The following is a 26500-nucleotide window of genomic DNA, read 5'->3' as shown; positions in this document are numbered from 1 at the left end:
GGCGCAGTGGCCGGGCCGGGGCCGGGGCCGGACCCGGACCCGAGGGCAGCGGCCACGGGACCCGGAGCCGGCGTCGCTCCCAGCGGAGTAGCCAAAGCGCACGAGGCACTGCCCGGTAGTAGCGGCCCGGGTTCGGGAACACCCCCCGAGCCGCGGCCGCGCCGGGCTGTGGCTGCTGTGCCAGCTCAGTAAATGCTCTCATTTAATGCTCTCAGGAACCATCCGAATCGTGCTCATAGCGCGTTCCAGTAACAGGTAGTCATTGACAGACACAGAGATAAAAGGCCCAGAAAAAGCATCCAAATGCTTGTCCCTTCTGGCTGTGTGTGCATTTGGGTGAAACAATGTCAGTCAGGGCAGCACCCCAGTTTTACACCAGCTGGTTCCAGTAAAGACACACCGGGTAAATTCTGAAGGATTGTGGTTTGGGGGTATTTTCTTTTTCAAGATGAGGAGACTTCTGGAACACCACACTGACCAAAATCCTTCTGTTCTGGAGAGTTGAGGGGGGTGGCTTTTTCCTTCTGTAACTCCTGTTAAAGGGAACAGTGAGCCACAAATTCTAATTTTGCAGTCAGCTTGGGAATTTGAATTGTTTCTAATGGATTTTTCTTCCTCAAGCTGTATTGTGCTAGTAGAAGGAACCAATTTGCATAACTTCTGTCAGTCTGAAGCACTGCCTGATCGCTTTCTGGTACAGAAGGTTAGTTTAAATGTCCTTTATATTTGTGATCTGATTAATTTTTCATGTTGGGAAATGTTTTCATGATTCTATATGGCTACAGAGCATGTGGAAATGAAATGTACTGAAAGAAATGCCAGCCTATTTGGAGAAGCAATAATTTTGGATCTATTTTTCTTTAGCATAATAATCCAGAATGTCTAATTTGGTCCAAAAGTTAATTCTATTCTCCAGTCTCAGGATTAGCTTGTGAAGCAGTGTATGTTTTTGTATTTGCCCATATTTTACACTAATAATGAATAATGTCGTGTTAGGGCTTCTGATCAGCTGACTTTCCATTAGAGGCCTTTTATTTTGGTGAAATTTATTATTTGATATTTCAGTAGCTTTGATGGTTCTAGATCTGTGCAAGAAGGTTAAACTTGGAGATAGCAGAAGGTTTTCAAACGGTACATAGCACAAATCTTTCTGTCTAATGGAAATTTATGGCAGTGGAAAAGCAATGTTCCTTTGTAGCCTGGTAGATTTTGTTGATATTTAATTACCTTAGCTCTTAAAGAAAAGATATCACGTAATGAAGACTGGGTGGAGGAAAAGCAGTGTCAGCTCTGTACTGCTTCATGCCACGCATGTAATCCTCAGCAGTGGCAGGAACACATCAGAGGAGGAGAAGGGATCTCAGCAGAGTTCTGTTGTCAGTCCAATCATCCCCGAGACATCGGGTAAACTATAAAAAAAAAAAAAAAAAAAAAAAAAAAAAAAAAAAAAAAAAAGAGGATGTGTTTTCTAGCTCATGATCAGTTCCATTTTTCAAGTTACCTCATTAAGATACTTCAGCTCTTTAAAAAGAAAAATATTTCCTGCAGTAACTCTCAAAGAAAAACAAATCACCCTTCTGAATGAAATGTCACTCCCGGCGGCCGGTGCATACTGTTCTTCTCCCGCAGTTTTTGAACACCGGGAGCCGCAGAACTTGGCGTGCGCGCGGAGCCGGCGGTCCCGCACTGCTGCGGCTGCCGGGGCACGGCCGCGGCCGGGCAGGCAGCGCTGCCAGCAGCCGCCCACCGGCACGGCCGGGCAGCGGCCCCGGCCCGGGCGGGGCGGGGGGTCCGCGCGCCGCCTGATTGGCCGCAGCGCGGGCCCGCGGAAGGTGCCGCGGGCGGCGGCGGGGGCGGCGCGGCGGTGCCCGCAGAATGGGCGGCAGAGCCGGCTTCTTCGAGGTGGGTGCGGGCGGCGCCGGGGGCGGGGGGCGGCCGAGGCGAGGCGAGCCCGGGCCAGGTCCCGGTCCCGCAGCATCCTGCCGCCGGTGGACGGGGCTGCCCGGGATCCCGGCGGGCTGCTTTCTCTTCCCCCTCCATCTGCATTGAAGCACGGGGAGCCGGAGCCATCCGCTCCCGAGTCTGCCGAGGGAAGTGACCGCTGCCGGAGCCGGGCAGAGGGGCCCGGAGGGTCACGCTGCTGCCCGGGGGTTTTACTGGGGCGAGGGAGCAAAAGCGGCTGCCGCCCGCCTCGTCCTCTCCTTCCCCGGGCACGTTCCCCTCGCCGTTCCTGGTCCCCGCGTCCCCGGTGTTCCTCGGACGTGTTCCCGGAGAGCGGGGCGGGGGGAATCCCCGGGCTTCCCGACCGCCGGATCAATGGCTCTGGGCTTCCCGCGGGTCCTGCCTGGGGCAGCACCGCCGGCAGCCTGCGCTGGCTCTGGCAGCGCGTCCCAGCCCTACGGAGACGGCGAGCGCGAGGAATGTTCTCGGCACCTTCTGTCCCCAACTTCTCGGAAAGCCCCGTCGCCGGCCGCTGTGCACCCCGGCGGCAGCCGTCCCGCGCAGCCTCCCGGCCCGCTGCAGGCGTGGCCGCGGGCGGCAGCGCCCCGGGCCGGCTCTGGGCTGGCGGCAGGGAGCGGGCGGGCGGGTTGGTGCCCTGGCCCAGAGGACGGCTCCCGGCGCGGTGCCCACTGCCCGGCGGATACGGGCGAGGGCCCTCTGCGAGCACGGAGCGCTCGATCTTGAGTGGGGAATGAAAAACGGCCGGGCGGAGTTTGGTACAGTCAGCTCCTTGTGCTTACAGAAAGCGCAGAGTAACGTGCACCTGGGGAGCTTCAAGGGTAACATCTCATCCACTTACATAAACAGCTCTTTGCTAGAATTAGTTAGGCTGGCTAATACAAAAAAATCTAAAGAGTGGCTTGTGTTACAAAAACAGGTCTGTACAAGTTAAATTACTGCAACCCTGAATGAGAAACCCAAGTATAAGCCTGCAGAAACACAATCACGACTTACCTAAAAAAAAAAATGCACAGGAGCAGGAATGTTCCTTGTTCAACTGCAAATTACAAAGCTGTTGTTATTATAACACAAATAGAATCCAAAGTCATCTGAAAATTGTCTACTTCTTTAGTAACTTACCATGACCTAAAAGTTCCAGGTTTTACTTTTCAAAGATAAAAAAATGATCCAGACATCACAATTCAGCAAAATAAACTGCCTATAGCTCTTTTGGATGTGAGATAGGCACCTGCACCATGCTTTTTCCTCAGCAGTGTTGACTTACAGGATTGTTTAAGGAAAAACAACCAAGCTTTTACTGCCTCATGGATTTCTACCAGTGAGGTAGAACTCAAACTGTTGTGAAATCCAAATGCAGGAGCAAGCACATGTGTAATACCCTTGTGACTGCCTTTAGTCACTTCAGGTTTGCTCTTCTGTCTCAGACTTATTTGAACTCCTGAAGAGCACTAGTTACTAGAAGACTGCAAAAGCACGGACATCATTGTTGTTACCTGATTTTGCAGAGGGGGAAAACATACAAAAGTTGAATGACCCGCTCAGTCTCGCTAGGCAGGACAATAGCAGGAGATCCAGGTCTTTGGAGTCCTAAATCAAGATCCTGTGTTTAAGCAACACTAAAGCAAACCCAGCATGATTCATGAATTTACTTGTCAGCCTTGTATGTCTTAGTCCTTTTCTTTTTGTAGCAGATAATGGGTGGAAACAGATTTGCCTGGCTCATGCAGTGTGTGAGCTGTCTCAGGGGTAGGATGTGGACAAAGACTGCTTAAGGTAGCACTAGCAGTGCAGTTCTATATTGCTTTCTGCACTGTTCTCCCTGACTTGTTTTCTGTTGCAAATTCATTGACTTTGAACCCTGAGTTGCATTTCTTCACTACACATTCAAAGCTGAGCTATGTAAAGAGAGAAGGTGAGTGTTCCACTTCTCTCAGTACTTCCTGGGGAGGGCAGGCAGAATCTCTACTGTTGTTACAAACTTTAGGGTTCCCTCTTTGAGGAACTGTATAAATTTGTACTTTCCCCTACACATTTATAAACCACTTACTTTTTACTGTTTTTCTGTGGCACTTCCTGATCAGAATCACAAATCACTTCACAATCACCAAACTGTTATGTTTACTTCAGATATTGGTTTGTTTCTACTTTCACCTCATTTTTAAAATCACTAATAGTTCAGAAGAGGCTTCTCAAGGACAACTATAAATAAATATGCATATACTTGAAAACACTGCACCTGATAATTTGAGGAGATTCAACTCCAAAGACTGAGAGATATATGACAGAGACTTATATCTAGATTAATGTTCTTTAGGAGTGGTTAATTCTCTAAGTTGCATAGAGAACAACTCTTCTGACCTATTTGAGGTTTGTTTCTGAGTTTCTGATACTGTTTATGCTAACAGTGTCTCTTTTCCTCCTTTCCATATGAAGGATGCCTATGTGAGATGCTCAGATGTAAATGTCTCCAGTAGAGCTCTGAAGTTAGACTAATGAATTGTATAATTTCTTTTTACTTGACAGGTTTAGGTCTTCAAAAGTATTTCCTATAAAGAAAATAGTGTGGTGTTCTGACTTCCTAGAGCAAAGAGCCTTGAACTATATTCATACTGGAGAAAATTAGTGTCACAAGAGCCACAGTTGTACTTTTCCTTCCTTAATTAGTTTGGATGATAAGTGCCTTTTGTGAGCAGCGATACCCAAAAATGTTTTGGAATCTTCACTCCCTGATGATAGATTGAACTGACATGTGCAGTACAGTCTAAAAGCAATAATGTACTGGCCCCCCTCGTTGGCATTTAAAGTTCCCTTCCTCTTCTGTCTATGATGAAAACCCTCTAAGGGGGTGGCGACTGCTGTCTGGCTGGCATGGCTGAGATGTCACAGCTCCTGTTACAAAGGCTTCTCTCAGAGCTATGCTGTCTAAAGCCTTGTCAAGTAAGAGCACTGAGAGCAAGTGCTAAAAGCAGGACTGCAGAACATTTCAAGATGCTGTATCCTCCAAGAATTGCCAGAAAGACAAGGCCACATACGAGATATTTGAATGGTCATTTAAAGGGACACCTGAAAATTTCCCTGGTGTTTGAAGACATCTGCTCTGTTTTCACAAGTAACACTAAAGATTATTATCACAGAAAGAGATGAGATGGCAGGGCAAACATTATGCCTTACTCTCTCTCACCACTTTCCCACACACTTACCAACACCTCAACATTCAGTTGTACTGCTTTACTTAGAAGACAGCAATTTGTCTTTTTTCTCTGTGAAGCTTGAAAGAGAAACTTAATTTTGTATAGGAAAAGATGATAGTAAAACATTAATTGGCAGGAAGTATCTGGAGCTACTCAGAATTTGAAGGCTACATCTGAAATGAAAAGTTTTATATTAGCTAAAAAATTGGCTTCTTTGAAGTATATTAAAAAAAAAAAACAAAACAAAGAAACCACCAGTTTTGTAAATTCACATGTCTGTATAAGCTCTCTAAAATTCCCAGGGTTTGCAGTCTTCCTGTGCTTTCACAAGACAGCAGACCCATCCTTGATGCTACTAGGTAAAAAACAAAGAAAAAAACCTCTTCAATTTCTTCAATTCCATGTCAAAAGCATATACTGTATGTACATTTTGACATCCCTACAGCAAATAATGCACAAAGAGTAGTAATGAAAGTATAAATACTGAAGTTTGATAATGCAAATCACAGTGCTGATACAAAGATATGATTGTGATTTCACAAAGAATTGGTATAACTCTTCTACCTGAATATTGCCATTGTAGAAAACCATAAACTAAATCCCCAAGGCAGTGAATATTCTCTTGCACAAGGAAAAGGCTATGCAGTGGTGTTGGAAAGCCTGGATGTCTACTTAGCGTTGAGTCAAAGCTGGCTCAGGTTCCCTGATGGAGGCACTCCAATGTGCTTCATAGTGACAGTGATACTCAGTGAATGATGTGACTTTTCAGTACGCCTGGGAAATTGGCAACATGCAGCTCTGTGTTAGCCAGCCTAAGTAAATATGCACTGAGTCAGTATTAACTGATGGAGGTTCCTTTTCATCTGGTGTATCCTCCTAAAAGATCTCATAGTAGTAAAAGCTGAAAAGTTTTCGTACATTTTCAAGAGCCAGAATTCACTGTGAAGGCCTTAACGACTTTTCCTTTCTTGAAAAATAAATCAGCCTCCCACCCCAAGTAAATAGACCTTCCTTTTCCTTCCTGACTGTTCTTATGCTGACTCATTTTATCTCTGTCAATTATATAAATGAATCCAAGTCTTTCTCAAGGATGAGCATTTGTAGCTCTACCTGTTATCATCCTCAGGCCCAGGTCCACAAAGCAACTTGGGTTTTGCAATGTTTTTGGGTTAGGCACCCAGCTCCAAGGTTAGATAGGATAATTTGGTCAGGGTATCCATGTTTACTTCAACTCTTATCTCTTTGCTGTGTGGTATCCCAAAAGGCATCTGCTGTAGAGAAATACTGAACAGAATTACAAATGGAGGGAGTAGTGATAAAAGGAGCCCAGAGAGAGAGAGAAATTCAGGCTTTCTCTTTGGTAGAAGAAAGCCCTTTTCACTGAATTCCTCTCCTGCCTTACTTTTTGGTCTGCCTGTGGGAGAAATGGGGAATGGAAAAAGACATTCCAAAGCAATTTTCCCACTTTCTGGCAGTGTGTCTAACTATTACATGTAAGGCATGAAGAACTAGATAATGTCCTTTGGTGACAGTTTAGTTTAATTCAGAAAGAATCTAAATGCTGTGCATTGTTCTGACCTTGGGATAAAGATGCTTACTGGATCAATATCCTTGGGGATTTAGATGAGAGCATGTCTAACTAGCAAATCAGAAACAGGTGGAAGAAATAAAAATGCAGTAAGAGTGTCAGCACAGGTCAAACACTGGTGCTCACTGTCTTGCAGAATAGCAGAACTTAGGAAGCTGAGGAGTAAATACCTAGAGTATCTCTTGTGACCCTGTAGATGTTAGACATGTAAATTCTGCAAAAGTGAAAATTCATTTTAGAAAACCCTTTGGATATGGGCATCACTGTATGTCTTTATACACAGTGAAATAATGCAATAAGATTCTAGTCTCAAGAAATACGAGCCATTGCTTCAGAGGTAAGGATTTGTTTAGCTGGAGTGCTTAGAGAATAAGGTTTAGAACTCCACAGGTAGGATGATGAAATTTTGCTTTGTGAACATTTGCCTTGGTTCTGGTTTGCGAATTTCTCCCATAGCATGTGTCTAAGCTGTGAGACTCCCTGCCTCAGGACTCTTTACACAGGTTTAAAAGGCAAATGGATAAACTAGTTGAAGAAAGAAATCCATGAAAATTTATTAAATACATAGGCAGCACTTCTGGTGCAGGAGAGTCAAAATCACTTTCCCTCAGTCACTACATTCTTGCCCTGATTTATTACTCTTTCTGAGTCACCTGCTGCTGGATGTTTCAGAAACCAATTCTAGATGGATCCTTAGACCCATCCTCTGCTACAGTTTGTACCTTTAGTGCAAGAGAAGCTTCAGATTGAGAGTCAATTGTAAAGCAGCAGCACAAACAGAATTTTCAGTGTAAGTACACTTACAGCAATCTCCCTTTGGCTTAACTCTTGACTTGAACAAAACTATTCTTGATATGCCCTAATGTGAGATCACACTATGGCATGCTTACTCCCTTCAGGAACAACACAGTCTACCAGAAAAGTCAAAGGAGATAGAGAAAATAATGATGAGATGAGTAATTCTATAGGGAAAATGTTTAGAAAGATTCACTTTGCCACAGTTAGGACTGTGGCAACCACTGGATTGGTTTTTTAGAGTTAAATTCAAAGAAACTGATTTATGTAAGCATTCCAACAGTTCAGGGAGAATTCATTCTGCATTGCTCTTTCTCAGACTGGTTGGTTCCTATACTGTGAAATAAACTTTTTTTTAACTGAGTAATTTCAAAAGAAATCAATAGAATATATGCTTATGTCAGTGCTTATAAAGTTTCACTCAAGTTTACTCAATCTGCTGATTACAAATGGTTTCAAATTAAACTTCTAAGATGCACAGACATGATAAATGTGTCAGCATTTCCATAATAGTTATCACATTATTTTTGAAGATCTATTGATCCTTTAGCACTTTAGCTATGGCTTTAAATTGCAGGAATTCAAGTGAACTATATTTTTGTAATCCTATTACAGAGACACTACATCTTAAAAACTCTTTTTAAACACTTTGCTCAGCTGTTTTTCCCTTATGAATACTTTTATTTTACCTTTTTATTTTCTGAATAAAAATTTAACAGCTGAATATACTTTGTTTATATTGTGTATTGATTATTCTTTTCCCTCAACCTGTTTGTGTTCTAAACATTAATAATCAAGATTTTTTCTTTTATTAATGATGCTATTGATCTTTAATCCTCATGCAATTGAAGAAATTTGTCTTCTAATCAAAGATATATATTTGTAGTCGTTTATAAAAGAGTTTTCAACATCTTGCACAAATCTGCCTATTGATTAAGTTCTACTCTAGGTAGTCTCAGAGAAGCTGTAGTTTAAAATGTCTTTAAAAATTCACCAAATAAGTGGACTGTAAGTCTTACTGCACTAATGCAGGCCAACAGTTGGTGTTCTATTGTGCTAAATGCTTTGAAAACACAATGAAATTGAAGTTCTCTGAGCCAAACAATTTATGTTTAAAAGAGATGATACCCATCAGTAAGTGTTCCAAGAACAGATTGCCGGGTGTCTAAAAACTGTTGCCAACCAATGCATTAACTGCCTTGGTGCTGTGCCTCAAGGCTGGAAACACTGTGTTCAGTGCTAGGGTGCTTCATGGGATTGGCCAGGATGTTCAGGAACTACCAATTCTTCCTTTGGATCAGGCTTTTCTGTTCTTTGTGCAGGGAACACCTACACTGGGGGATGTTCTGATAAATCTAAGAGTGTGATAGTCAGAGGAAACAGTTACCTTGCTTTCACTCCCTTGCTGCACAATTTGCTATGGACTGGAGTGGAATCTAAAATCTGGCATCCATCTTTCTGAAAAGGGAAAGAATGTTTGATATTTGCTTAGATCTTGAAAGTAATTGAAAGTAAATTAAATGTTTGAAGTGGGAAAAAAATTAAAAGACACTGAGCAATTTAGGTTGCAGGAGCCTTGTGGAAATCATGCAGTCAAACTCCTGTTCAAAGCAGATACAGCAAGATCAAATGGCACTGGGTCTTGTCCAGTCCAGCTTTAAATGTCTCCAAGAATGGAGATTCCACATCCTCTCTAAGCAACTTCTCATATTTGGCCTAGCTCATGGTGCAAAAAATTCCTTGTTGTCTGGATTTTCTCCTATTGCATCCAGACATATTCCCTCTCACCATTATCTCTGTGCACCTCCAAGAAGCGGCTGGATCCATCATCTCTGTAGGCTTCCTTTAGGTATTTGCATGGACCAGTATAGCCAAGTATGACAGTTTGGCATTTGAAAGAATTGTACTGGAACAGAACCAAATAACAGTGGAATCAAGCTTTATTTGTTTGTTTTCCACACTGATTCTAAAGGTTCACAGAGATTGACTGTACAGTCACTCCCATGAAAACCACAGAGCAAAAGAAAAACTCTGTAATTTTCAGTCTGGTCTTGTGCATAGCAAGAATAACCCAACTAAAATACCTTAGGTGGCAGAAAGATACTAAAGCCACTGTAATTGACCTGGACAAAATCTCTCTAATACAACCACTGGAGGCCATAGATTAAAACTGCCCCTGAGGGATTCTGATAAAAAATATATATATTTGGGTTGGGTATGGAATGGGAAGGACACCACTAGAAGTGTAGGTACTTCTGCAGTCTGCAGGGTAGCCCATGGTACTCATTGACAGAAGAACTTTGAGATACACCAAAGATTTCAATAGTCCTTGTAGCAACTTGGCATCAGGAGGGACAAAATGTGGTGTACAGCCCCCTCTCTGCCTTGTACTTGTTCTGTGGACTGCAAGTGTATGATGTATTTCAAGAATAGTCTTCTGGGAAAGGAATCCACTTCACTTGCTTTCCCATGGAGATTTCGCACAAACAAGGATTAAAACTGCATAGGTGTGTTATTTTAAATATAAAAAAATCAAGGGAAAATATATCCTAACAATCCATCACATACTTGCTACGTATCACAAAAGAGGAACAGCATTTATCTCCCTCAATGTCCCAGTCAGAGCTGACATTGAGGGAGATAATTTATCTCCCTCCCAGTCAGAGCTTACAATGCACAGGCAGAACACACCATGGCATTAGTGTTCTTGTGGAGATCAGATTTGATAGGTGTGACTGGAGCTGAAGTGCTCCATTGCTGTGCCAAAAGAAACCCTTTGGAACAAGTGAAACAAGGAAATAAGATACTCCAACCAAGTGATCTCTTCAAAGCAACCCTCTGAGAAAGATACTGGACTGTGACTCCTATTTTTAGTGAGGAATCATATTTAAAGTCTGATATTAATCCATTCTCTTGGCCAGTTAATACCAAACATAATTAATGCTAGATGTTTATATAAAAACCCCAACAACTGCAGTGAGGTTTAGGGACCTGCTGCAATGTCTAGGGAGCTTTGAATGTCTGGAGACTTTTCTGCTTGTCTGTTGATAAAATCATAACATTTTGCCAAACTGCCATTTGATCATGGAAATAAACTGCTCTTTCCTTTTCAGAGCTGTAGCTAAACCTCTGCTTGGAATATGAAGTGCTAATATGTAATTAATAAAACAAGTGATTAAGAGGCAAGAGTAACACTATTCCTATAACAAATGTTTAAGTGTTTGTGAAGCCCAGATATTTAGTTGCATTTTTTCATTATGTCCACCAATATTTTCCACTCTCCTTGCAATTAAAATATTCTGGAAACAATACACAATAATCTTCAAGCTTTATATACTCAGAATATTTGCTTATATGCATATATATACATTTAATTTTTTTCTCAAACTCTAATTTTATGACTCACAGAAGTACTGTTCTTTAGTGGTCCCTGTGAAACTTCTCTACCCCTTACTTGTTCCACTTGCTCTAGCATAAGAAAATACCCAAGATCACTTTTTTGATCAAACACTTAGCTACTTCTGCTACTTAATATATCCAAGAATACAATTCATTTGGCTTCCCCCCCCCCCAGGTTGAGTGCCTTTGGAAACTGGTGATTGAAGCTGTTTCTTGAGAACATCAAGAAGGTTTTTAACTCAATTCAGAGATCAGAGAAAAACGGTGTCCCACTCTGAGAGTCACATTAATTATGAATTTGGGAATCAGCTAAGAGTTTACACATTATTTAGCCAATAATGATTAATTATCATTTTGTGTCCTCTCAGGTGGAAATCCTTGATTGGGAGACAAAGAAACAGCTATGCTTCCTAGATAAGGTAAAACAAAAATCTGCTTGAAAGACTAGGTGACTTTTAAAGAAATTACTAACTTTTCTTAAGTAAATATGGTGTTTATGAAGGGTATTTCATCTTCTGGTAGCCTTTCCTTGGCCACTTGTAATGATTATGCAAACTTCATACTGACTACAGTGTATTTCATCACTTTTCCAGAAGGAACTTTTGGGCAAAAAGGACAGCTTCAGTTGTCCTTTACTGAGTTGCTTTGCTAAGATGGTGCCTGCTGTTTGGTACTCAGAAGCCATCAAATTGTCACTGCTGTAACTCTTGATCACTGCTAGAGAAGCTGCCTCTGAAACAGGTGTCAAAAATTGTCCTGCCTTTTTCCTGTCAGTTCTTTGAATCCTTCATGCCAAGGCTAGACATGTGTACAAAATAGTTACATTGTCTAAGTCACATTTCTGTTTGGCTTAATAGTCTTACACCTAGTAGTTGTCTTTCAAAACATTCATCTTATATTTACAGTCTTTTTGTTGCCTAGGTGGAACCAAATGCTACAATTAGAGAGATCAGATTGATGTTCCATAAATTATGTGAGTATAACTTCTGCAGCAGCTCACATCACATCAGAATATCTAGTACATAAATAGGAAAAAATATGTAATTGAAATATAATGTATGCACACATAATGCTGATAACCTGCACACGAATGTGATCACAGTGAGATTTCAGTAAAATTATTTTATCCTATCCTGATACACCTTTGTATTTTTTCTGCTGCATAATTATCACCTACATTAGTGTTGAATAAATATTTATAAAAACCTATGAACGAAGCTCATCTTCTTGTATTGTGTTCATTATAGTAATGGGTGATCTAAACTGAGCATTGTATATCACACAACTCTGTATGGTCTTACAGATCCTCGGTGGTACCCAGCAAGGCAGTCAATAAAACTTGATCCAAGTAAGTACTTGTGAGGTCTGGAGTAACTAAACTGAGCAGGGCCCTAGCATGAAAGGCGTACTTAAGGGTATTGGCACTTGAGAATCTGTTTCCAGCTATGTTAATTAGTACTGTGAAAGCTGATGAGAATCCAGAACAAATACAATTCTTTGGAAGGAAACACAGTTACACCCTGGTTGCTTGGTAATTAACTTAGGAGTTTGCACATTGTTCCAATGCACTTTCTGACTGCTGAGCACTGTTGCTTTCCAGAGAGGCAGCACAGGATTTAGATGCTCACTGCCCTTAGCTGCAGTCAAATGATCTCCATGATGATGCCCAGCTGGGAGCACCAAAAAGGGCTGCAAGTTTGAGCTATCAGTTCACATAATCCTCAGTTCTCAGGCAGGAATTACAGTTCTTTTGAGGGAAGTCAATGCAGAACACATTGCTGTGGACATAGCAATTGCTGACAAAGCTGATGACAGCTGGCTGACTTCATTAATACACTTGTAGGTATTGCTACTAGAAGCCTCTTACATGGCCTGAGTCCACAAAAGAAAGTCTAATTGCCAAACTGTGTTAATTCATCTTAGCTAAAATATAACACTTTCTTCCTTTGCTTTCATTAAGGACAAGTTTATTTAAACAATCCCTTAAAAGTATGCTAGTGAAGATTTGCTCATGGTGTAAAATCTATCCATGGAAAACAGATGCATCTGTTTCCTTGTTTGAAGATCTCCCTTGTCAGATTCCTCTATGAATTTACGTAGTGAGACTTGCCATGAGAAAATGCTGGCCTTCTGGAGATTCCTCCAAATCTAGGCATTAAAAGCTCAAGTGCAGTGGAATCACCTCATAGCTGGTTGTTTGGGAAAAGAAAGGCAATGAAAATTTCCATAGGAGAGCTTTCTAAACATAGCTTATCCTCTCTTCTGTTTGTCTGGTGATGAGCATTGAGAAGAGTGGAAGAGAGAGAGAGGTGCAGCTGACTGGGAGGTCAGGGAACTGTGATAAAGGGCATTGCCCATCAAAAAATTCGGCTGTTGGCAGTGATGAGAAAGTCTACTAGACTAGACAGGCACATAGGATTGAGAATTCTTTCAACTGTTTTAATGTGAATAGAGGATCCAGGCTTATATGTGATTACAGGGGTAAATAAAAATTAAGTGTAAATATTCTTGTTCTGTTTAATGATATTCCAATAAACCCACATCATATCAAGGAGTCTCATAGATAAAGAACCATATAAAGCTACTATGCTTCCAAAGTGGACTTGAATGTCACTAAGATGTAATTACTTCTTTCCTTCTCAGAAGGAAAGTCCCTGAGGGATGAAGAAATCCTGCAGCACCTCCCTGTTGGCACAACTGCTACCTTATACTTTAAAGATTTAGGGCCACAGATAGGATGGACTACGGTGAGCTCTGCTTCAAGTCTGAGCCATTTTAATGGCTAGTTTTCCACAGTTAATCCTTACATCACTTTTTGTTTCTCTCCAATATTTCTGCATGATGTCTGCTCTGATAGTGGATGCAGGCAATGAATCCTCATTGCTTCAGTTCATTTAATCAGGGAAAGCAGTAACAGATTGAATGTCTATTTAGTTTCCTGGGAGAGCAGCAGTGGAAAAGCTGCTGCAGGGTAGGTTTGCTCTACAGAACTAAAATGCAGATTGTCAAATGGATGTCTAGTGCAAAATCATTAGGAAGTAGGTATGTAAATGCCTTTGGCAATCTGCTCCACAGGACCTGTGTAACTCCTGACAAAATTAGGATTATACTCCATTGAGTTTGTCCTGCAAAGAGGCATGGGAGCAACTTCACATGTCACTACTTGAAGTGACTTCAGCAAGAAAATGCATAAAATTTGAGATTAGTTGCTGTCTGCATGTGACTGTGTCCCAGGATGCCAGTGACAGGCTAATGACAGCAGATAATTTCTGCAATATTAGCAGCCATCCACAAAGACCTTGCATATTTACTGTCTTAGCTCAAATGCAAATTTTATCACAAGTCACTTGGCAGGCAACACAGCACTGCTGTTTATGCAGTGAGGTGACCAATGACCCTTCTAGCTCTCTAGAAGGTCCTTGCTGCACAGTATTACACTAGTTCAAATAAACAGCACAATGTCAAGGGAAAAGTACTTAATAATTTAAAGGCATATTTACAATTTATTAGCTATGAGATATTAATAAAACCTTGTGTTGATTACAAATACCAAAGACAATGTTAATAGAAGGTAAAATTTAAAAAGTCAAATATGTTTTGCAAGACTGAGTCTTCACATCTTTACTTTGGATGCACTGCTGATAAATCAAGCAGCTATTACTCAATCCAAAAAACCAGGAAGACAGACAAAAACTTCTAATGGCAGTGTAGACTTCAAGACACACGTGCATTAATATCCACCAAAATATCACAGGGCAGAGTAACCCCAGGCTTCTACTATTTCATAATCATTTGCTCTCCCTGCCCTTCAAGCTACTTCATTCAAATATAAACCAACAAATACTTTAGTATTATCAAATCAAAAAGATGAGCTTCTTATCTACAAGCAAACCTGATCTTCACCAGAGAAAATGCTGATCTTAACAGAAGTCATTAACCCAACTTTTCCAAGTATCAAAACAACTCTAAACACATTAGAGAACTGGGATTGTTTGGGTTTATTTTTTTTTGTTTGCTCTCTTTATTTTTATTATTGGGTTTTTGTTTGTTTGTGACAGAAGTACAATCAATTTCTCTTCTTTTTCTGTAAGTGAGGTATGGGCCTACCTTCCTCACTTACAGATGCATGGAAAATTCAGCTGTTAATATCAGGTCCAAAGTTAACTTCAATTTAAAGTGATATTCCTAAGAAAGACACACCTATCTGAATGAAATCAAGTTAGAGAAATAGCTTCTCTGGTTTCCTATTTTTTTTTCCCTTTCTTTTTATTTTCCTTCTAGTATTCCAATTAAAGCTTGTTTGAACATAGAATGAAATTATTGTTTCCCAGGACAACTGCTGTGCTAACTGTTCACACAGATGGGGTCACTGTGAATACTTACAAGCTGTGTTTCCAGTTTAAACAAAATTCATTCAGTAGAAGCAGAACTCCTATTTCTCAAGACAAATTCTTCACCAAATTTCATTTTAAACCAAAATAAAGCAACAGCTTTTGAGTGCAAGAGAAGGGTGAGAGCTGCATAAGTGTAACATGCATGCATATTTGTCATGATCTCTGGGCTGCCATTGCTATCTTTTCATACCCATACTGTGTCTGCAGCACTGGCAATGGCTGTTTGAATGCAACTGAGGCAAATAATTGCAAAATATTTATGTGCATGGCTACCAGTTTCATAGGCTGAGTCCAAACCTTCTACTCCCTCCCTGCCTCTCTTAATGCCATCCTGGCTGTGTGGAGGTGTTTATCCCACTGCATTAGTTATCACAAAGAGACCAAAGCAAAACCATCATCAATTCAGCTGTCTAATGATTTTCTCTCTTTTTACAGGTATTTTTGATAGAATATACAGGTCCATTGTTCATCTATTTTGTGTTTTATTTCCGCATGACTTTTGTCTATGGACTGGATGAGAGGTTTACATCAAGTCCACACCCAGTAGTTAAGTAAGTCCATTTGCAGGCTTGAGCAGTATTTCTTGTAGTCTTATTCCAAATGTCTTGCCACACATGGTTTTTTTAAACACTCTTAAATGCTTTTGTCTTGCTGTTTCTAGCTTGGCATGTATCTGCCATTCTTTCCACTACATCAAAAGGTTGATTGAAACAGTATTTGTTCATCGATTCTCCCGTGGGACTATGCCACTGAGGAATATTGTGAAGGTAAAATGTGCCAGAATCTATCCACAGCTGCCCTGACAAATCCAGCTTAGCCAGCCTATGCTCTGCCTCTGCACCACAGACATTTTGTGTGGCTTTTGTAGCAATGCACAGCAAATCTCACCCATAAACCTGCCCCAAATTCTTTCAGAAGATTTCTTAATGTCACTATTGTATAACCCACATGCTGTCATATTGTTACTAATATTATAGAAGTCTCATTACTTTTTAGAATTTTATACCTTCAGCATACCCTTCCTTTTCACTCAGCTAGGTCCTTGGGCGTGAATGTTTTAGTAACGAGTTAACTTTAAAGGTAGTACAGGCAGGCACAAGGTGGTAGAGATGCTTTCTTTAAAAAAAATAAATTTGTAACAGTCATTTGATATCTGCTTTGCCCCTAACATTCTCTTTGTTGCTAAGAAACTGTTAATTTACGTTTGATCCAGTGCAAAGCAGCTCAGTTATTCAGCATTTTCTTCTCCACAGGAGCACTCCCTGATGTCACCAGCGTTGCTGTGGCACAGGACAGCTCTTGGGGTGCAGACTCTGTTCCCTGGGTGTCTAAGAAGTAGTACAGCAACTGCATGGTTATGCATAAACTGTAATTATTTTACAAGTGTTTGCAACAGAGAACACACTAGTAGTCAAAAGTACTTACTCTAAGGAAGACAAGAAATTATCAACTGAAAAAGCATCTGGGAATTTTAACATCTGGGATTTAGGCAGTTCCTGGTAATTGGCACTATGGCAGTGATACTTGTAGCAGCTGAAGCTCTACCTTGTGGCTAACTCCTTACAGCTGTCCAGTGGCTCTGCTCCTTCAGGTGAGAGCTTTCAGGAAAGGAGGGTCTGTAGTGGAGCAGTGGCCCTCCAAAAGAATCCTTCCTAGAAATTTTTGTGCTTCCTGCAGCAAGAGTTGTTAAAAGATTTGCAGATCTCATTCTTGATACAACAGGTCTTGCAGATCTCTTGTTCTTGACACAACAGTAGCTAATGCATGCTAAACAGCAGATAAATGAGCAACTTTATCTTGAAAAAACAATCAATGTGATAATTATTTTTCTCACTGCCATCTCTGACAACTACTTGTTCCTTTCAGACCATATAAACTCCTGTTGCTAAAATTAACATTTGTACCAGTCATTCTGATCACTTCCTCTTTTGCATCTTCTCAGGTTGGAGGCACTTGTTTTCATCTATAAAGTTGCTCACAGTTCTTATTCTACCTGTTTAGCAATGCTTGGGTTTGATTTGCTTTTATAATTTCATTGGCTGTGGTGGTGTAACTCCAGAGTTGTGCCAGTGTGAAAAACATCGCATCTTTTTTTCTATTTTTCCATCACATACTAGATGGACAAGGACATAGTAGACAGGGTTTGATACTTTGGTATTTTCAGGGTTGATCACATACACAGCAGATATAGATAGCTTCTTTCCTAAGTGCAGTGGAATGCTATGTGTACAGGAGATACTTCAGTCTCAATAAGCAGAAATCTGAGATGGGAATTGATGAGAGATGGGATTTTCATCCCTTTTTCCCAAATGGAACTAGGAATAAATTATGCCCTACAATGCAGCAGCTTCACCAAAAGCAGAGCATGCTAACATAGTATAATTTTTTCTAAGATGTGATTTTTCTAGGCATTGGAAATGTAGAATACCTGATTTATCCGGACCTAGTAAACAACTCCTTAGGGTGAGTAAAATAGGGATTAATACAAAAATTATGTGGTGATAAAGGAAATAATTGAAAGAAAGATAATTACGGCTGTGCCAAAAAAGGATCAGTCAGACCTTTAATAATAAGGAAGCACCAGAAGAATTCCTCAAAGGTTAGTCTCATGATTGGTCTAACATGGTCTTTCTTTACCCATGAACATTTTTGTGAGTAAAAAGAAGGGATATCATCGCTTTGTAGAAAAACATCTGGAGGAAAGAGAACATTAAATACTAAATAAATACTATTTAAACCAGAAGACAATATAAGAAGACAAACAGAAGGGTACATGCTGGTCATGAAGAAACATAGGCAGGATATCAAGAACTATGGCTTGTCAATTGCAGTAAAGAAGACAAAAGTCCTAACTGTAAGTTTGGAAACTTGGGAATAATTTATTTATGGGATCCCTGCAATATCTGAACTTGACCTGCAGCATTATAAGAGACTGTTGTAAAGCTTTAATATTCAGGATTCACAGAAACTCTTTCTTTTCTCCAAGTGAGTTTATGTAGTCTGTATGTTCCTATTTGAACCTCACTGGAGGCGTTGTTATGAGGAATACAGATTCAAGTGGCAGCTGGACATTTACAAGCATTACTGAAAGGTCCTTAGCAGTGGAAGAACCCACTCATCTTGAAGATCCTTTTCTTATAACTGAGGAATAGTCTTTGCAGTAAATCATGTTCTCTGGGTGCTTAGCACTTGTTCTGTTTAATTAGAACATGTATTGTTGGGGACTGAGCCATGATAATTAATTTATTTAATTCTGCTTCACTGAAATCCATTGCCATATGTTCCATCCTGTGCCAAGCCTTGAAGCTAGGAGGTTTTCCTGCAGATGCCATTGCAAGATTACAAGAAACTGTTTCCACCTAAGTTTGTACAGCAGTCAGTAAATTGTAAGTGCCTGTTGAAGAAGCTAATTTTAGGGAGGAAGCAGTAGTTTATGGATAGGACACTACTCATCCTGTTCCTCACTGGAGTCATTCTTTTGGTTCTGCTGCATTTCCTGCGGGAAAATAAAGTAATCACAGGGAAGCTATTTATTTTTTCTGCTCATTCATCCCACCTGATTTGTAATTACTGGTTAATAATTTGCTCTTTTTCATCAGTTAGCTCTTACACAATCTCAGAGCAAGAACATACTAAGTGCTTGTATTACAGCACACCCAAAAGGGTGTCCATTTTGACTGAGGTCTCTGGGCACTGCAGTGCTTCAATTAATCCTAAGAAGTAAGTGGAAATGCAACTGAATGTTTGATACAGCTGTTTGCAGCAGGTGAGGGGGCACCAGCATTTTCAGAAAAATGCACCATCAGACACTGCAGTCAGCTAGTGCAGGTTGGAGATGCTGAGGTAATCACTTTTCCAGGGTATTATTGCTAGAAATGCAGTTCTGGTATATACAGGGGGAAAAGACTGCAAAATTCAAAGAAAAAAAAAAAGTTAAACCAGGCACAACAGCCTTGGATGGGATTTTTGCCTGCATGAGCAGGAAGGGAAGTGGTGAAGGAGAAAGCAGAAACACCTAGGAAAGCCTAAGCTACTGGAAGCTATTTGGATAGCCAAGAAAAAGAAGGAGGACCAGAAAGGGTAAGAGGACCTTTACCAGGAAGAGTAAGAGGATCAGAGTTTTGCTCAAAATTGAAAATAGGATGCAAGGAAAGATATGGCAAAGAAAAGAAGAAGTGGTGAAAAAAAGATAAAGAGCTCAGTTGTGGTCTTGCTGAAGTCCGGGTGATAAACAAACATACCCTAATACAACAAAAACTGAGGCACTAGGTTGGGTAAAAGAAGACTAAACTGATGAGAGGCAAATTGTTGAGGGTTAAGTCTGTCTGCAAGAGAATGGCAGCTTGGGGTCAGAGGAAGGGCCCAAGAAAGGGCCTCGCTCCTACCTACATGTATATAAGGAGGGAGACAATAGCCTGTCACCAAGACACCAAAGCAGCAATGACTGTCAGAAAAAACCCCACAGGAGGCTGGGCCGAGGAAGCAAAATAAGAGGTAAAGGTTGTCACTGTAAGTAGTTTTTTCATGGATGAAGCCTACATACAAGCACTGAGATTGGTCAGGAATGTGTCGGTACAGCCATCAGTGACAGCTGCGTTATCAGAGTTTAGAGAGTGGAAACTGCATCACAGAAACACAAAGACAGTAGCAAAAGGGACTAACAAGAGAAATCACAGTGGAAGTGTAGGGGAAAGCATCAGGGAGGAAAAGTCAAAGCATGGGAAAGAAACTGATGGGGTGAAGGAGAAGAGGACAGGAGATTGGGCAGTGCAAAATAATAAACAGAGAAGAGAGGACAGTGCCCAAATCTGGTCTTACAGTCTCAGGGGTCAGCAAAACAAGTTTCTCTTTAACATCCAGTCTGTATGCTCTTCAACCTTGCCCAATGGATTGCTAGACAAGATGATTTTGTTTTCAGTCATATGATCATAGTTTCTAAAACTGTTTATAAACATAACAACTCCAAGATATTTTAGAGGAAATCTTAACTCTATTAGTACCATTTCCTTTCTTATTTCCTGTTACCTGCTCCCACCTACCACACTTAGTACTGCCATTTCTTGTTGTATTATCAGCAAGTTGAAGGATTGTCCTGATCCATTGTCATCAATTTGCCTTGCAGCAAATAATGGCCTAAAAGACTCTATTAAAACAAAGAAAAATTGCTTATTTTTCAGAACTGCTTATATTACTGGGGATTTGCAGCTTGGCTTGCATATTACATCAATCATCCTCTTTACACTCCTCCTTGTAAGTAGCAGAACAACCCTCAATGATTTAAGTATTTATGTATGTACTTTGTATACTAGTACTAATGACTTGCAAACTCTTTTTTTTTTAATAGCTTATGGGAAAAAACAGATAAATTTTGCAGTGATCATGTTTCTGGTAGGTTTATTGCTTTTTCTATAAAATGCTAAAATATTTTACCTTGCTTCTTCTGTCATATAAATGGAGTAGTGAGTAGGATAAACAGATCCTTATGACTAGGACATTTGGGATATACTACTAAAGCTGACCACTTGCATGCAAAACAGATAAATCTGTCAGTTTTTAATATGACTTTGTACACGAAGGAATATTTTGGTTCAGTGTCCATTCCAAGACTAGGATATTTATCTGCTGGGATGACCGCTCATAATCTTTATAAGTTTGTGACCTTATGTTTAAAAGCCAGTGAGTTTGTTTTGTGAACTGTTTATTGAGTGTTAAGAATCACAACAGATCATAAATCTTAGAGAACTTGCCAACTAAGAGATTATGTTGCTGATAATTTCCAGTGATAAAGTTTTCATTTTGCTGTGCTTCAAAACCTGTTCATAGCTTTCTTTATGATTCAAAATTTTTCAGTCACTGTTCATTCTCACAATTCCTAGGAACACTTCATACATGCAGAAACAAAGTCAGTGTAGCCAGTAAAGATGTACCTCCATATAAAGAATTTTCCTATGCATGTGTAACTTGTTTAGAACATCAGCTACTCGCTTGCTTTGACAAATTAATCATCAGTGACTGCAGAATCCCAAAGCAGCTTCTCTGGATGAAAATTCTGTGAGGTCATAATCTACTCACATTTTATAGAGAAAGTCCATAACTGAAAGCACAGAGCTGGGAATAAAACTCAGGAACTCTGACCACTAGTCATTTGCTAATAGTTATGCATTGCAGACACTGGAGACTGTCCATAATCATATAAATGGGTCATTTCAATACACTCTCTTCCTAATTGATTGGAGCAGCATTCTTTAAATCCAGTGAAGGAAGCTGGGTCAATTATATTTCATTATTAATATCAGTTATACTCTAGAGAACAAAACTTACTTAGAGACCAAATTGTATCTTCCTTGGGATTTTAATAACTTTTGAGAAACCAAGACTATGCAAATAATTTTTTGGATGTTTTTGAAGGCATAAGAATGATCAAAAAATAAAGCAAATATCCCCTGAGTTCACTTCTATCCCCTGTGGTTTATTTAGATTTCAAGGGGATTATGTAAGTAATACATTTGATACTTTGGACATGGAGTCCACAGTTTCTGAAAAATATCATAAAGATATAACAGAATATAATATGGACTCGTATTTGAATGGAGATGTTTCATCCTTCTGTCAGTAGTCTTAGTTAAGGATATTTATTATGTTTATAATAGATGATTTTCCTTTTCTTAAATATTTTAAAGAACCCCAGGAAATAACAAAAGGAAGAAAAACAAATAGAATGGAAGAACATTTTTAACTCTGTCATACTTTTTCTTGCAGCTGTGTGAAGCTGGAAATTTTTCCATTCATGTTGCACTCAGTGACCTCCGGAGAAATGGTAAAAACTGCATCATCATTTTTCAGTTTTGCGCAGCCGTTCAGTACTTCCTTCAGTTGCTCTGCTTCAGGAAAGACCTGATCCTGGGGGGTGATGATATCTGTCAGCTGACTGCTGTGGGAACGCAGGCTGCTCAGCACTGTAAAGATTGGATTCTAAGGGAAATCAGACAGTGCAAGGACTCTGACATCAGACTGTTGAACAACACTTATCTTACTGTAATCTTTATTGTTTTGGGCTGGGTTGTGTTGGGAGCAGTTACATTGGTTATATTGCCAGTGCAAAAGGAAACACTGCTGCTACAGGCTATGTTTTGGTGAGCAAGGGAAAGTTCCCTCACAGGTATCCCACTCCTCTTGTGAGTCCAGAGGACATCCTGTCTTCCCACATCCTCTTTGTCCCTCTGACAGTCATGAGACACAGAAGTAGGCAGAGCTGGGTTTCTTTACAGGAAACAATATATTTAGGAGTGTGAATATTTTGTGATTTGTTTTCTAATCTATAGGATCCAAAACCTGTAAGATCCCATATCCAACAAAGAATCCTTTCACATGGCTGTTTTTCTTTGTATCTTGCCCTAACTATACATATGAGGTATGTATTTTCAAACAAGATGTTCAGATTTTAGTTTCACTGAATATATTTTTGTTTCTTTTAGAATGTTTTACATGGAAGAAACCTCTGAAACTGTTCAGCTCAGTACATTTCCCCTCATTCCCTAAACCCCATGAAATCAGGTTGTGGACAAGAATTTGTCTGCTCTTCCTCCCCTCCCTTGGGTCAGTAGTGATGTGACTAACCTTACACAGACAGCCCTGACCCTGGGCCAGTGCTTCCGTGTGGCTGCTAGACAAGACATACACTGTAAAGCAGGGCAAATTCTGCAGCCAGGAACAGGGAGATTGTCACTGAACATGTGCTGCAATGAGGGGATGGAGGTGTCTGGTGGGTTTATAATGTAAGAGCCTAGAAATATCATTGCAGGCAGGAAGATGGTGATCAGACAAATGAAAGATACTGTGATAGAGAAAGTGAGCCAAAGTCTTCTTCCCTGTTTTAAGTTACGCAATCACTTGTGTTGGTGGTGACTGCTTTAGAAACTTTAATCAGTTTATAATTTCATATTCCGTAATAAGGACCTAACTCCTGACTGAGTTCAAAAGCAGATAAAGTCAGTGCAACTCAGTGTAACATTCATTCTTGCACAGAAGGACAGTGTCAGGTTTGAAATCCAGTGGAGATCAACACATGTTCATGAGAACAGCATTGGGCCTTGGGCTATAGAAAGTTACCATTGCTAATAGTGATGGAGGTCTGATGAATACAAATTAGGCAGAGAAACAGGAAGGACACTGTTTTAATGCTTTAAAGTTTGTCATTGTAATAGCTGTGGAAGCAAATATGAAGGTTTTGTTTGTGATAATAAGGCACTGTTCACCTTTTTGACTAAAGGTCATTAACAGTAGAAATTGATCTGGCTGACCTTGATTTTTTTATTTACCTATACTAGGACAAGGTTATTTTGATCAATAGAGACATAAATGCAAATGCTGTCACCAGAAATATTTTAAATTTCCTTGGCCAAAACAGGTGGGGACCTGGATCAGTTTCACTATCATGACTCAGTGTGTTCCAGGTGAGTAATGCTTTGGTACTTCAAACTGAAGTGATGTCAGCAGCAAGAGCATGTTTTTAATCTGATAATGAATGTATCTTTTTTTTCCCCTTCCTTCTAGTGGGACTGTTCACCTTGCTTTGCTTCATTCAGATGACAGTCTGGGCAAAGGATAAACACTGCACCTACTTAAGAGAATTCAAGGACTATCCAAGTCATAGAATGCCAATTATTCCCTTTTTGTTGTAAGAAAAGAAGGCTCAATTTGAATATTGCACAGAACCTCAAGAAGAAAACCTCATAAATATCCTGCCAAATAAATAAATTAATTAAAAGGATTTTGGCGCATGTTGAATCTCCACTGCTAAAGGAAATTGTATGCACTTGAAAGCTACACTTCCTTACATTCAAGAATTCTCAACTCAGAAGCACCTTAAAAGATAAGGCTTCGTTGCACAGCTGCAAAAAAAAGTCCCTGCAGTTCACTGTAACCTGACTTAGATTTTTCTGTACTAGTCTGTTTAGATTGATGGATCAGAGATCCTGAGAAGTCTGTGCTGAAAAGCAGCTCCAAATTTAGCAGTGGCATTCTGCAAGACAGAAGTACACTGGAACGAGACACACCAGCTAACTGCAGAGCTCAGTTCAGCCAGCATGGCCAGCTGGCCTCAGGACAGTTGCATGATCTGCCTTCTTTGACTTGAAGAGAGTGTGCTGCCTGGAGGCAGGTGCTTTGTAACAGATAACATTACCAAAGAATATGAATGGTTCCTGGAATAAAGAAATAGGCCATATCTCAAAAACCTGATTTGGGTCTAATACCTAATTTGCCAAAAGAATCTTAAGTAAGAAATATTTGCAGTATTTGTGAATGTAATATCCTGTGCTGGGGTTTTTTGTTTGCTTTTGGTCTTCTCATTAGTAGTTGCATACTAGTAAATAAGATTCAGAAGCAATCTAACCTATGCCATATCTTTGGTATCTGGCCTGTTTTGATAGAACATCTCCTTATGATACTAATTGACCTTTAACCCAGCATTTTACATCAGGCTTCTTTCAGTAGTTTTTAATACACTTTGTTAATACATGAAGTGACTGCTAGTCCTCGGAACGCTCTTCCTATTTTTGGAGCCAGGGAGAAAAATCAGCTTCATTTTAGACTTCCTATGTTTTCTTTGTCACAGGATGTTTTGTGGGACTTAGTTGGGTTTTGTGTAAATCTAGTTTAAAAAGGCTGTTGAAATCTATCTGAATGACATTTTAAAGAAGCTATTTTAGAATATGAAGAGAATGCATAGATACTGTTTTGTTTCATAATTTATTTATTTATCTATAATAGATGTATAGAAAGATTTTTGCAACTATTTGTAAGGGTGAAATATGCAATAAAATCTATTTTAAAATCATTTGAAATAATTATGGCAAAAATAGAAGGCTACAGCTGGTTGCTGAAGTTTCATAATATTTTGTACAGTAAAAAGCAAGAGTGTCCTTATAAAAAAAAAATCTACATCAATTGAAGAAAAATATCTTTCAAAGCAAAAATACATGACCCAGATTTTAATTCTGTATAACATAGAGAAGATTTCTTAGAAATTATTAGATCTGATAGATAACTGAAGCAAAACATCATTATGAATTTGTTTTCAGTATTGTTGTTCCACTAGTTAAACTGTGAATCAGAAAAAAAGAACTGAATGTCAGATGATTTCCCACTAAGTGCAGTGTGGAGTACAAGCAGGTTGAAGTTTTCCTTCTGAGGAGGTAGAAAGCACATACCCTATTCACACTTTACACCCACTTAATGTCCAGTCACAGGAAAGAAGAAAAAATTGGTCCTTTTTAGTAACAAAGAGACCTTTCTATGTCTCTGCAAGAAAACAAAACTTTTGGCAGATTTGGTCATACTCTCTTTTTTTTAATCTCCATTTTGACATTTGGCCTCTCTTTGAGGCAACTTGAAGATGAGTATGAGATCATTTTAATTAATTTTTTTTAAGAGCAAGTTTCTTGTCTGCGTCTGAGCTCTGAATTAATTCTTTTCATTCTCGCTGAGACAACCGTCTGTTTTCACTGGCAGCCTGGTGAGACAGTGAAGCAATCTCCCAGGACTAGCCCCATCAGCCAGCACTGTTCTGACCTTGATAGTCCCATGCACTCAACACAGCAGGAATCTGCTTCTAAGCTGGGCAATGCCCTCAGCCTTGGGATCTCTCTGCTGACTTGCAGCAGTTGACATAAGGGTTAAAGAAGAAAAACCTGCCAGCCTGAAAGTACCAGCTAGAGAATCCATCTTTGATGTTATTTGTATGTCAACAAGGAGGAATGAGATTTCTCTTGTATCTTATAATGGACTTTATGTTAGAGGAAGATTTTATTCTATAGCAAGGACCTGCCTTTCCTTTGACACTCTCAGCATGTAGTGTTACTGGTAGAGCAGTAGAAGTTGGCTGTTGCTAGGGCTGTTGTTGAGAGCACAGTGCTCAGAAAGGTGCAAAAAAATCAGTGTAATACTGAGTGTGCAAACCTTTGTTTTACCCTTGCTCTGCTCTGGTATGGCACATGCACTGTGCACACACTAAGCCTGGAGGCTGCAGGAACAATCTATGCAACTGTCTGCTGATGGAGAGCTGGGGACACCCTGGCTTCTCGGCTGGCTCCAGCTGCACGCGGATGCAAAGGAATTTCCTCATCCTCCATCTGCTGTTTAGCAAAGTTCACAAAAACCTGTGTGAGGAA

General features: G+C 40.1%; 2 protein-coding genes across 7 annotated transcripts in view; one reads left to right on the top strand and one right to left on the bottom strand.

Moving 5' to 3' along the window:
• Nucleotides 1-483: 483 nt before the first annotated feature.
• LOC135305060 (very-long-chain enoyl-CoA reductase-like) lies at nt 484-25386 on the top strand. Of its 6 annotated transcripts, XM_064428202.1 has the most exons (13): nt 484-703; nt 11304-11354; nt 11857-11908; nt 12239-12283; nt 13579-13682; nt 15765-15880; nt 15991-16096; nt 20507-20579; nt 20674-20717; nt 22089-22146; nt 22652-22740; nt 23737-23782; nt 23883-25386. In XM_064428202.1, exons 1-13 carry the CDS (start codon nt 602-604, stop codon nt 24008-24010), a joined length of 1014 nt encoding a protein of 337 aa, XP_064284272.1. In that variant the 5' UTR covers nt 484-601; the 3' UTR covers nt 24011-25386. The 6 variants fall into 6 exon arrangements, with proteins under 6 accessions (XP_064284272.1, XP_064284274.1, XP_064284271.1 ...); XM_064428204.1 differs by lacking the exon at nt 23883-25386 and having other exon boundaries at nt 23657-23782; XM_064428201.1 differs by lacking the exons at nt 23737-23782; nt 23883-25386 and having other exon boundaries at nt 22652-23165.
• The window catches only part of ABCA4 (ATP binding cassette subfamily A member 4), a 93379-nt gene continuing 67546 nt past the window's right edge, over nt 668-26500 (bottom strand). Inside the window, exons 52-58 of the mRNA XM_064428191.1 lie at nt 22077-26488; nt 21257-21593; nt 20355-20472; nt 16755-17000; nt 16532-16657; nt 8924-8994; nt 668-1409 (exon numbers count right to left, since the gene is read on the bottom strand). Of these exons, the coding sequence (XP_064284261.1) occupies nt 26366-26488 (123 nt within the window). The 3' untranslated portion in view covers nt 668-1409; nt 8924-8994; nt 16532-16657; ... (2 more) ...; nt 21257-21593; nt 22077-26365. The remainder of the gene's footprint in view (nt 1410-8923; nt 8995-16531; nt 16658-16754; nt 17001-20354; nt 20473-21256; nt 21594-22076; nt 26489-26500) is intronic.

The sequence above is a fragment of the Passer domesticus genome, chromosome 7 (assembly GCF_036417665.1).
Source record: "Passer domesticus isolate bPasDom1 chromosome 7, bPasDom1.hap1, whole genome shotgun sequence".
NCBI classification, from domain to species: Eukaryota; Metazoa; Chordata; class Aves; order Passeriformes; family Passeridae; genus Passer; species Passer domesticus.
This window is presented reverse-complemented; position numbering and strand designations above follow the sequence as displayed.

What these genes read in the sequence shown, in the direction of transcription:
- LOC135305060 (XM_064428200.1), top strand. Translation starts at nt 602, where the DNA reads ATGGATTTTTCTTCCTCAAGCTGTATTGTGCTAGTAGAAGGAACCAAT. An exon ending in ATCGCTTTCTGGTACAGAAG is followed by an intron (nt 704 to 11,303) that starts GTTAGTTTAAAT and finishes GTGTCCTCTCAG; the next exon opens with GTGGAAATCCTTGATTGGGA. An exon ending in AGTCCACACCCAGTAGTTAA is followed by an intron (nt 15,881 to 15,990) that starts GTAAGTCCATTT and finishes TGCTGTTTCTAG; the next exon opens with CTTGGCATGTATCTGCCATT.